The sequence below is a fragment of the Oreochromis aureus genome, linkage group 7 (genome assembly GCF_013358895.1).
Source record: "Oreochromis aureus strain Israel breed Guangdong linkage group 7, ZZ_aureus, whole genome shotgun sequence".
Classification (NCBI taxonomy): Eukaryota; Metazoa; Chordata; class Actinopteri; order Cichliformes; family Cichlidae; genus Oreochromis; species Oreochromis aureus.
Genome location: NC_052948.1, coordinates 54,240,929 through 54,253,373, shown reverse-complemented (window position 1 = coordinate 54,253,373; position 12,445 = coordinate 54,240,929). Strand labels below are relative to the sequence as shown.

At 37.9% G+C, this 12,445-nt stretch overlaps 1 protein-coding gene across 2 annotated transcripts; it reads right to left on the bottom strand.

The window, feature by feature from the left end:
- Positions 1 to 516: 516 nt before the first annotated feature.
- kmt5aa (lysine methyltransferase 5Aa) lies at positions 517 to 11,888 on the bottom strand. 2 transcript variants are annotated; one of them, XM_031730785.2, is made up of 7 exons: positions 11,617 to 11,888; positions 7,932 to 8,085; positions 7,459 to 7,747; positions 6,304 to 6,391; positions 5,067 to 5,126; positions 4,628 to 4,818; positions 517 to 4,310 (listed from the first exon to the last, which is right to left on the bottom strand). In XM_031730785.2, exons 1-7 carry the CDS (start codon positions 11,623 to 11,625, stop codon positions 4,100 to 4,102), a joined length of 1,002 nt encoding a protein of 333 aa, XP_031586645.1. In that variant the 5' UTR covers positions 11,626 to 11,888; the 3' UTR covers positions 517 to 4,099. The 2 variants fall into 2 exon arrangements, with proteins under 2 accessions (XP_031586645.1, XP_039470077.1); XM_039614143.1 differs by lacking the exon at positions 11,617 to 11,888 and adding an exon at positions 10,277 to 10,353.
- Positions 11,889 to 12,445: the final 557 nt, after the last annotated feature.

The window sequence follows — 12,445 nt, the reverse complement described above, 5'->3', positions numbered from 1 at the left end:
TAGTAGTCCAATTCACCAAAAAAAACAAAGATGATTTTATTTATTTATTTATTTAAGATGCTGGGTTAGTGTGGAAAGTTGTGACAAGAAATATGATTTATCTCAATTAGATGAGGATAGCATGGTGGTACAGTGGTTGGTACCGTCGCCTCACAGTGAGAAAGTCCTGGCCTCGTTTTGATTCCAGCCTGGGGTTTTGCTGTGTGGAATTTGTGATTCTAAATTGACAATAGGAGTGAATGGTTGTAATAGCCCTTGGAAACCTGTCCAGGGTGTACTATAACTCTCACCCTGTGACAGCTGAGATAGAGTCCAGCCCCCCACCCAACCCTAAACTGGATAGGTGGAATAAAATTGACAGATGGCGTGGTGCAGAGTGCCCTCTGGTGAACAAACTATACAACATCAACCCTCATGGTAGAAAAGAGTTCTTCCCATCTTTTTTTCTTTGAATTCCCATTTATTCAAAACAGTTTTAAGCATTTAAGTACTTCTTTCTTTTAATGGAAGAACAAATCCGATGCCCAAGACGTTTAATTTGCATATTACATCTTTATTAAACAATGCCTAAAACCCCAGCATTAAGATTTAATCAGCGCTACAACAGCAAAGATCTATCATGCCCTAAAAAACAGCCAACAGGTTTGTTTTGCCCCTCAACTATTATTGCATTAGTTCCACACAGACAATGGAATAATCCAGAGTGGAATATCTCTGTCAAGAAAGGCTCATATGAAAACATTTCATACACAATGCTACTGATAGAGGGAGTAGAGGAAGGTGTATCTTTATGTATTAAACACAGTGCATCACTTAAGATGTACTTCCTCGGATACATGTGACGGGGCTATTTATTATTAACACTGGGTTGTTGTTGTTGTTTTTTTCCTTTTGCATTTAAATAATATTAACAAGAACAGAAATCCAAACATTAAATATACTGAATATTTTAAGAATAACTTAGAGAGCTGGATTTGTTGTTGTCTTTTGGAAATCTCCATAACCTCGACAGCTGTACAGACAATAAGAACATAGAGAAATTGGTGCAAAAGGTACAATATATTGTTTAGCTGGGTCATTTTTAAAAGCTGCTACAATCAAGTAAAAAATTAAAAAAATAAAATAAAAGGCTTAAAGAAATAGTTCAACATTTTAGGAAATTGTGTTTCATTTGGATTTTTGCTGAGAAAATCAATACAACTCATATCTGTACAGTTAACATGAATTTGTCAGGAACGGCTTAGTTTAGCATAGCAGAAAGACTGGAAACAAGGGAAACAGTAGCCTGGCTATAAAAATAAAAAAAAATAAAAAATACCAAAAAATATCGTGTGAAGTGGGACACCATATGCATTTGTGTATCACAATTGTCTTAAATTTGCCTTAAATTGTCAGATCAATCTCAAAAAGGCCAAACTGAAACTCAGAAACTAGTGCTAGTAAGAAGGGCAGCTTCCATTTCCTTTTATTCTTCTTGTATTTACTGAGCAAGAGAGCCGGAAAAGTTGCTTTCAGATATCTTGGACTGCCTCCCTGCATTAACCTGTCCTACCTTGTCCCAAACAAACACTGTTTGTCACACTTTTTTTCTGAGATCCGGTAACACTGTGTCTTTAAACACAGGTCCCGATGGATCCCCCGACAAAAACCATAATTAAAACTACACAAAATAAAAATAAATGAAAACCAAATAAAGTAAAAGTCTGAACTACTACTAGAAACTATGGGTAAGCAGATCACATGTACACCATTTTAAAACCACTGCATCAGTGCGATGAAAAGCATCAGTGGCAGCTTGAGTACGTTTAAACTCATCCAACTGGAACTGAACTCCCTCATCATTTTCACATACTTGCAGAATAACCTACAACAAACAGCGAACTAGGCTGTTAATTAACTACTCGTGTTTTTACCACAGAGTTCTGTTGTTACTGATAAACTGCTAAAGAACATAAGTGCGTCAAACTGTGGGACTGGGTGACATGTTTGCTCATTACCATAAACACAAATGCATGATTTAATCCTGTGCTGCCCTCACTAGGACACCAAATGTGGATTAAGCTGCCAATTAACACTGTGTGTAACCAAGTCTGATTGTGTTTTTGTTGTTTAACTTGTTGAGCTTTACCCATTTATAACACACTACATTGTTGGAATGGGTCAGCTGTTATCGAGTTGGCTTTCTGTTGTCCACTGATTTGTATAAGCACTGTTAATTATGGATATATATGCAACAACAGCAAATCTGTTGGCATCTGTAAGAAGAAAAGCCATACAGTTGTTGTGAGACTGTTTTATATGCGTACGTAAATAGAAACTAATGGAAACATGGAAGAGTTCACAGTCAAAAACTGCTTGTGTGTATTTTGTAAAATACATTCATTTTCCCATTTTGCTGTGAGTTCAATAAGACTATGATGTCTGTATGTTGAAACAGGAATCTACAGATACTGGAACAGAATCACAGTTTACATTTACCAAAAATCGTGAAGATTTGGCACATAAACAAACTCTTTAATTGGTACCTGTACTGCACCTTGTTAATTACAAGAGCACACGCCGTTCTGGCTGGTTTTCAGTTTAGTTTCACCAGTACAGCAAATTTACACTATTCTCCATCCAGATGTGTGTTTAAGCGATCATTCAGAAGCAAATACTCTAATAATGCTAACAGTGGTGTTATATTACAGTAATAAGCAGATTTGACCTCCCCTGGCCCCCTCGGCTCCTCAAACCACGACACGACTTCAGTATAATTAACAGTAATGATAGTCCAAAAATTCAAAATGATATTTCAGCTAGGAGTTTAATTTTAAGGCAACGGGTGTAATCTGTCTGATAAAACCTTTATGAATAAAACTGAGAATTTGCATTTTGGCCTAACCATCAATATTTTCTCTCCCCTCTTAAATTAACGCAACTGCAAGTATAATGCATTGGATTTAAGCTCAGGTGTCAGCTCTCAAAAAAGGTGATCAGATTGACATTTTGCATAGACACAGGAGAGTTTGATCAATCTTCCCATTAAGTCTCAGCAAAAACTAAAAACATACAGCATAATTCCCAAAATGTCACAGTATTTCTTTTGAAACAACATTTGGATTTGTAACAGCAAGCAAATAAATATATTTACAAAGTGCAGCACCACAGACAGTGTCGTCATCAGTGGGAGAAGTTATAATTAAGTGAAACTAAATCCAACAGATGAGATAATCGTGTGAGGTTAGAGAGGGACACCGAAACTATTACTTGCATGAGCGAATCATCTCTTCGAGTCACAAAGAATATTCTGTAGGTTTTCCCAGATACTTTTCATTTTAATTTTTAAAATTTACCACATACTAACTCTTTGTATATGGCATGTTTAATATTATAAAATACAATCTATGCTAAAAAATAAACATTCATAAGAGTAATTTCCATATTCTAATGTAATCTTTTCCATGATCAACACAAAGTATTTCATCCAGTGTCAAAACATGTGATCTTTTTTGGTAACCAAAACCCTGAAATGCCAAATAAACCGTGAACGTGATAAACTATTCCACCCCACTGAACAATGAGTGTGAGGTCCGATTGCTGAAAACAGATACCCCTTGAATAGAATACATATCTAAAAAGAGTTTGTAATTTGCATCTCATAGTTTCTGCTGATTCAAAATGGGGAGCAAATACAAGTATTGCCAAGTATCTACGTACTAATTAAAAAAAGCTGTATAAAAATGCAGAGCATCAACTACTACCTGCATGCTGTAGAAGCGCTACTCTAAAGGTAATACAAAATGTACAAAACAAATGTGCTGCAAAACAAAAGAATGTTTCTGAAACACGCATAAATAAAAAGTACAGATATCATCTGACAAGGCAGATGGACCTTAATCGAAATGTGATATGAACCCAATCAACCCCCATGACCTGGACCCATTAATGTCTACTAAACCCTCCCACACCCCAGCTTCCTCATTATTGAAACAAAAAAAAAAAAAAAAAAAAAAAAAAAAAAAAGTACACATTCTGTTTCTAAGGCCTTTTGTACACTAGCTATTGAGAAACAAGTCTTACTGTACGTTTCCCTTTACTTTTTCTCTGGACCTCTTAATCAATATTTGAGCCAGGGGTGAGCAGCAATGGAAGCTTTGCTGCGGTCTCCATAGTCATAAAGCAGCTCCTCGCCTTTGTCAATATTTCGAGAGGCAATGAGAATGAGGTGAGGGACACCGTTGATGTCGTGGAGTTTGGTTTGGCAGTTCCCATTTTTACTGTGATTTATCAACCTACCCATTCGACCAGTCTCTTTTGTAGCATCCACACTGTTGACAGAAACACATACATTTACATTGGTGTTAGTATTAGAGGTTGTTTAATATACATACACAATATGTTCACAAGACAACATTTACATTTTCATATTAAATACTGAATTGTTTTCAGTGACCATATTAGCTGCTATGCTAATATTTCATTTTCATTAAAAGAATAAAACAAACAAACAAAAAAAAAACGAAATTAATAATTTGTCCTATCAAACTGGTGACTTTGGTAAACTGGTTTCATAACTTAATATAACACAAATTCCAAAATGTCCAATGACTGTTCATAGAATCCCAGATAAGTCTTTTCCTCCTACCAGTATGTTTTGCAGAGGTACTGGAAGTAGTACATGTAGCAGCCAGTTGCTGGATTTTGAGCATATTCGGCTTCTCTCTTTTTAGCATCGGTGATCTGTAGCAGGTCTCCATGGTATTCCACCACATAATCGCCTTTCTGGAAACACCGAGTGGCAAACACCGCTCTCCCCTTTCCTTCTATGTATTGCACCTACAAAAACAGTACAAGAGGCTTTCTGTGGTGACACAGCTTGGCAAAGCAAAGGTTCTTCAGTAAACATATGAACAATGTACAATTTGAATTAGGTCACTCTCAGCCTTTTTGTGGGCTTCATATTAAAATTAATCCTTAAAATAAGACATTTTTGTATGAGAACATTACAGTAAAACCTCATTTACAATGACAATAAGATTTTTCCTTCATATGAAGAAAGAAGAAACAAAGAAAATTCAACATACCTCCATTCCTTCCTCTATTCCACTTGTAATGAGATCGTCTATGAGCTTCTTTTCTTCGCACTGGTAATAAAATGGAACATGAAGCAGGCCAGACCAGATTTCTCTTCATACACATATGCAGCGGGGGTAATAGTTATTTAATCTCTCGCAGTGCTTGCCAACAAGGGTTTCTCCATCAAGTGCCAACTCATCTTTTGCTTGGGGATCAAATACTTTCATTCCATGACAAATCAATGGAAATCAATTTTATTTTTTATGTTTTTGGTTAATATTAAGTCTCTCTCCATTAAAACAAAACCACGATAAAAATTAGAGACTGTTCATTTTGTTGGTGAGCAAACTTATAATTTAAGCAGGGCTCAGATAACTATTACCCCTAACGGTACATCCACATTATTAATAAAAAGTATATTACCCTCAAACACAGTCAGAGCACCACACAAGTGCAAACATAAAGACAATGTTTTTGACAATACTAAACATGCTATGAGAGTATATGTTAGGACAAAGCTTTTGTCATGAGCATTCTTAATAAGCTACAGATACAGCTAAGGTCAAAACTCCACCTTTGAACTTTATCTACTCTTAAAAAATCTGCACTTGTGGAAACTGTCCACCATTCGCAAAAATTTTTACTTAGCAGTGACACTTCCATCAGTCTGAGAACCAATCAGTTAAGGTCTACTGACTCCAACTTCCTGTTCTGTTTGACAGTTATTGTTCACAAATTTTGATCAACCGAAAAAACAAGAACTAACAAACACACACAAAAAAGCTATATCATTATAATGTATCCAGCCATAGCCTACAAATACAGGTACACTACAAACTAAAAGCACATTCTAGTATCATTCTAGTATCTAAACGCTCATATTCAGATATGCTTTCGTAGAGAATATCTTCTAATGGTGATTTGTATACATTTAAAAACAATTTTTCATATCAGCTATTTTCAGCCCTTACTCTGATATGCAGTGACACCACAAACAATTCAGACCTGCTCTTGAGTCAAAGTGTGTTGTACTTAGAAGGAGCTTTTTCGTGGCAGGGTGGGGGGGTTGCAAATAATTGTCACAAAGACAAAACAGGTTTTGGCTGAGGGCAAACACTTTAATAAGACCCATACTTTTGCCACTTCTCTAAAGAAAACCACTTGAATATCAAATAATATGAACACCTATGCCTAACTACCTATAACATATGTTGTAGTACATTATGAAATAGACTTTTTTCTTACCTTGAGCTCTGTTTTACTTTTTCTTGAACTTCGTCTTACTGGATAGAAATCAGTAACTTTCCGGTTTTGGGAATTTTCCCCTCCTGCCCTGTAGTAAATAAACACATTGCAACATGAACAACTATTATACCCATTCAGCCTAATGATAGACTATTACAGCACTGCACCATTTACTACCAAGAGGCACTTGAACTCCTTCATGGATAGGTGCCATATTCATTCAGGCCAAAAAGGGAAAAAAAGTTTTCTTTGGATTTAGAGGACCAAGGATCAAACTACTGACCTTCCAACTGAAAAGCCTTCCCCTAACCACATTTAGACACTCGGTGGTGATAGTTTAACTTATTATTATATAATATAATATTATAGTATAATATTATACTATTAAACACTAGTCTATTAATCAAGATTAGCCAGAAGAAAGTCTGTTTAATCAAATTAAGCCCATCTAGCCAAACAGAAATTTGGCTGTCAGTGAAAAACTACAGTCAACATCAGCAAGACATTCAGTTTATTAATGGATCACTTGGCTTTTGAGATCAAATCTGACCTTGAGCCAAGATTCTTCTAACTAAGGTTAGCCAAGTCCTTGTAGGCTCTTCAACTGTAATGTCTAGGATTTTCCATAGCAAAATTTCCCTTGAGTGGATAAGACTGGCTCGTTCATCCAAGCTACCAGGGCTGATTTAGTAATTTAACTGTCAATTTTTAAATTTCTTCATCAACCAACATTACCAGACTAAAACTTACTACATATATTCCAAGTAACTAAGTCACAGCTAGTTGGCTTACCACTAGTCAAGAACGCAATGGAAGATTTAGACCAAATATTTTAAAAGTCTAACATCATGTACAAGTTAGCCACCAAAAACACATATAATACATTATTTAAAAGAGTTCAGACTATAACTATATTCCTTATATAGTGTCCATGAGGTTATCTAGTGTGTAGCTTTTGTGAGTTAACGTGTTTACAAGAAAATGTAGTAATTAAGAAATCTAATCAGACCACCTATTCCATAAATTGTATCTGGGGTATGAGCATGACATTTATACTATGTATGGTTCCTGTATACAAACGGCAGCATGTGGGCACACTCTTCTTCATGTACCATGAGGAAAGGACATAAAAATGCATCAGTAATCAACACATACATTCTTCGAGTGGATTTCTTTCCTATGACCTTGACCCGGGCTCCCCTCCTCTGGTGGCCATGGAAAGCACCGCCATTGTTGGCATGTAGGGGAGTATGAGTTAAGCCATTGCTGAGGGGAAGGGAGAGTTCAGGATGAGAACAAAGGTAAGCTTCGGTGCAGTGGAGCTGCAGAGGTGATGGCTGTTCATCAGACCAGCAGGGTGAACACTGGCTGTAGCTGTTCTCCATCTCTGTGAAATCTGCCTTTGGGTCTTTCATTGGAGTGCTGATGGTATTCATTGTCTTTCCTAAGAGTGAATGGAGAGAAACATCATCCTTAAGATTCAGACAAATCTTGTGCTTCTAGTTTCTCTCACTGGAAATTCTTACATGATATATATATTAACAGGGATTCAGTTACTGTCCCATGGACTATTCAAACAGCTCTCCTCTGCTGGCGATCAAACTGAAAACTGGAGTAAACATACTCACCTTCTCCTGGCTTCTGGGCATCATTCTGCAAGGACAAAACTGGAGAGCACTTTCCCTCCTGTGTCAACCTGATGGTGGGCTTTTCATCTTGAACTGATGATATGGAGTTGGTGCAGCTTAAGAGGGTGAATGAATGGCTGTTGCATACAGTGTCCTGTGAAAGGAGAGAAAGCTTGATCACTCTCTAGAATGATCCATCACAAAACATGGAGAGGAATCTTTAGGAATATTTGGGATAGTCCGTTTATAGCAACGAGACAAGCTGAGGCACATCTGAGTGTAAAAGCTGTGCGACAGCCTCTGGTGGTGATTTAGTACCTAAAATGGGAGCTACTTCAACATCCCCCAACAAAGCACAGAACTTCTTCCTACTAGAGGTGGAAACAACAAGCTCAATTTACGGAAAAAAAAAAAGGACACCAAAAAGTAAGTAGGAGGAGATACTAGCAGCTGGTGATGTACAACCTTGATGTGCACTATTATTGCTCTATAACTGAGGATTCATGCATGAGCAGGAAATCCATGTAGTACCAATGTTGTAACTACAAACCCTTGGAAACCCAACACCGTAGTCTTTGCTAGAACCTGATGTGCAACTCCCTGGAAATATAACGACACGTCTTGTACAACCAAGCACTACTATTGCGATTGCCCTGTTCAGTACCACTGATTCCTCCTATGCATGTCCACCTACTTTTTTGCCACATTTTTTGAATTTATCAGTGAGACAATAACAATCATTGTCTCAATATATGATATGATGAGCTGTGTGCAAGCTGCAAGCACCAGTAAAATGTTAAGTATTTTTTTCTCCGTGTCGTCAGAAATATCGTGGTATAATTTTGAGTCTATGCCCACCGGTAACTGAATGTGAGGCTTAGGGATGGGTAGCGAAACCAGAGAACCGGTTCCCACTGTTTCAATTCCTTGGAATTGTTTGCCATTTTTGCAAATGGGCGTCATTTACCTGGCAAGAAACATGACGCCTAAGCGGCTCAAACACTCAAAAGTTTGGTTATACTTTACAAGAACGGATGACAACAGGGCAACTTGCAATACTTGCAAACTAGATATTTCATTTAAAGGAGGAAACACTACGAATATGCAAAAGCATTTGCTCACAAAACACGCGATAACCTTAAATGAATGTCGTGTTTTTAATTCCGCTCCGGACTCGTGAATCTCAACCCAGCAGCAGCGGTAACGTTTGCACGTCCTCTTCCGTTAATGCGGCAGGTAAATAATCAACTAACAGTGCATATTATGTTAGCGCGATCTGCCTTATTACAAAACCTGCCATTACTTTGCGCTGCATTTAGGTGACCATGATGAGAGAGACAGACAGAGTCTGGCTGGCTCAGATGCTGGCAGTTCTCGCTGCAGTCTACCGTTAGCGTCTCCTTTCAGGCCAGGATAGACGAATGTCACCGAGCAGTGACTAAGTTTGTGGTCAAAGGCTTGCACCCATTTGCCACAGCAGATGCCCCCGATTTTCGGTAAGTGAATGTGTTTAATTGTAGGCAGGGACATTACTGGATATTCTTGTGTAATTGCTACAGAATAATTTATGTTATACTTTGTTATTGCTACAGAAGAATATTTATTTTATTATTTTACATTTACAATTTTTCCTGGGGACCCTGTGACACCCCATTGAAGAGCCGAAGGCTGTGGATCTCTTAAGATCTCACTGTTGGGTTTGTAAGGCCATGTTACTCCTAAATTTCTACCTTGTTCAAAGAGAAGATATAAAACAAAGTTCTAAGCTAAGCGACCTTAGTGTTCTCCTTTTTAAAAAAGAATCAATAAGAGAATCGATAAAGAATCGAATCATTAAACAGAATCGAAAATGGAATCGGAATCGTGAAAATCTTATCAATACCCATCCCTAGTGAGGCATATATTATTGGAAAGAAACAAATATTAGAAACAAATAAAATGAGTCTAATGGAGCACAAAAACAAAAGCAGATCACCAATCCAAACCAAAATGCAAAAGGATTAAGTTGAATGAGTCACTCAAGATATGTCTCAGCTAATTTGTTGATAAGATGTAGCTTGTTTTCTTCTGTAGGAATGAAGCTGAAATGATGCAATCAACAGGAAGGGATAAGATCAACAGCCACTTTTACTTTGTCACGGTGAAAACAGTCAGATGGGGGTTGTGGTCATTCTATTAAACTACTTCACTTGAAAATCTAGAGCTTGATTTGCATATTAAATGTAAATGCAATGTCTAAACACTAGAATACACACAGGAAAGACAATATTATAACCATTACAATAAAATATCGAGATGGGTGCCAAATGATAGAAAAAAAGTGTATCATTAAGGTGTTTGCCTACCAGGCTAGAGATGTTTCTCTACCATTTTGAGACTCACTCTTCAAGTCCCAGGAAAACTACTGGAGGGACCAAACACCAGTTTTCTAAAAGAAATGTATTCATTTATTATTTAGAGAGAACTCTTTCATAGGTCTGACCCAAATCACAAACAGGCAACAGATATGACCCACATGACTTTCATCCTAAATAAACCCTTCAGTGAACCTTGTGCCCTCAGGACAGAAGCATTGCCATCCTGGAAATTAGCATTCTTATCAGGGCAGAATGTTTCAACATAGGACGAAGGTGATCACTCACAGTAACTTTGTGCTCATTTAGAGCAGGGGTCTCAAACTTAAATGAGCTGTGGGCCACTGCTGGTACTGTCATCTCATTGGAGGGCCACATTAGTGTTCAAAGTAGTACAAAAACAAACAAACAAACAAGAAAACACCCACAAATATTTCTGAAAATGTAGTGTTTTGTTAGTTTTTTAAAATGTCCAATATTGTATAACAAGACAAAACTGGAAAAGTTAACGCATTTTTTCCTTACTCTTAACTAACTGAAGCCTTTCATCGAACTACCAAATAAACAAATTGGTACTCTCTTTCTGGTGAGACACTTGAGTGAACCTTTCCTTTGTCGAGAAGAAGTGTAGCCAAACAAATCCATCATAAATGGCCCGAAAGCATGACACACCCAGCGGATCCCCTCGCTGTAGAGGTAGGAGGTTCAGTTTTTCCTTTAATTTGTCACACACCTTATCTCATCTACATTATTTTACATATGCGTGTAATTATTTTTCTATATTCATTGATTCCTTAATATCTCTCCTCAATCTTATTATATAGGTCGCTACTTTCCACCAGTGTTGTGGGTGGGGCCTGGAAAAGGGGACCACGCTGGATCCACACCCACCTACACTCCCCAGTCAGCCCCTTTAAATCCAGAGTCAAGGCACAGATAGGCCTCCTGACTCATTATCTCCCGATCACATCCATTCAAACCAAACCACAGAACTGATTTTAATCTATAAACCCCGTTCAAAAATACAAATGCAAATAGACATATTTCGATCTCTTCTACATCCGAAAATGCTGCTGTGTCCTCGGCTGCCAGGCACATGCATGTAGCTTTCAGTAGCCAAAACAAGAACTCCCCAACAAAACGGCACCTCTGTAGCGAGTCTAACGACACTAACTTACAGAAAAAAAATACTACCCAACTGGGCTACAAGTATTAATTAAATACATTTTCACCGACAAGCACCTTAGTCTCAAGAGTTATCCCACTTTAGCTAGCTCTCCGTATTTAACCACAGTTTGGCTCGACGGTGATGACCAAACAAGCAAACTTACCCCGTTCATGTCCGACTTGTTTTCGTTGCTCCTCGCTCGGCACTCTCCTCTCGATTAGAGAAAAACACAAACAGAAAATCCAGTAAAAGGCTAGGCTCGCCCTGCTCCTACAAGGGAAAGATGTCCCTTCACGTCGGCCGCTTCCACGGTGACTGCGTGCCCTTCTGTTGCATTTAAACCTACAGCAGCTCAGCCAATACAGCCTCCACAGCTCCGCTCCGCCATCTTCCCGTCTGCTTGTAAATGAAGGAGAGGAGTGGAGGAACTCCGGCGCCCCCTGCAGGTCCACAGCGACAGTACAATTATTGTGTGTTTTGTCTTTCCGTTTTCTCTCGTTTTATTAGCCAAAATTTCGATAAATTTAGTGTCTGCCACGCAAAACAAACCAACACTCCCAGGCTTCCATGTTGTCTTATTTTTCTTTTTAAATTAACTGGTATTTTAACGCAGTAAGCCTGTGTAGGTACTGTATTATCAACACTCACAGAGGGCACCAGTGCAGACTGTAAGTTTGTAAATGGATTTGTGTTTAAATAGTGGCCTTCTACTGAGTTGAATACTCAAAGCACTTTCTACTGTAAGGTCATTTATCTATACCTAATTGCTTTCTAACATTCACACATACACACACTCTGCTGGTTGAGGACCTTGCCCAAGTATGGCTCAGTCTGGGGAGTGGAGGCCTCTGCCCTTTTAATTGGTAGGCGACCACTCTACCATTTGAGCAACAGTCTTCTATAAACAAAGCTAAAGCTATATTAAAGAGGACCTCTTAATTAATTAATTAATTAATTAATTTTTGGTCATATATTATGTCTATTATTATTCA

Coding starts and splice junctions, on each gene's coding strand:
- kmt5aa (XM_031730785.2), bottom strand. Junction 7,748..7,931: donor TGCCCAGAAGCCAGGAGAAG/GTGAGTATGTTT, acceptor ATTCACTCTTAG/GAAAGACAATGAATACCATC. Junction 4,311..4,627: donor TACCTCTGCAAAACATACTG/GTAGGAGGAAAA, acceptor TTCTGTCAACAG/TGTGGATGCTACAAAAGAGA.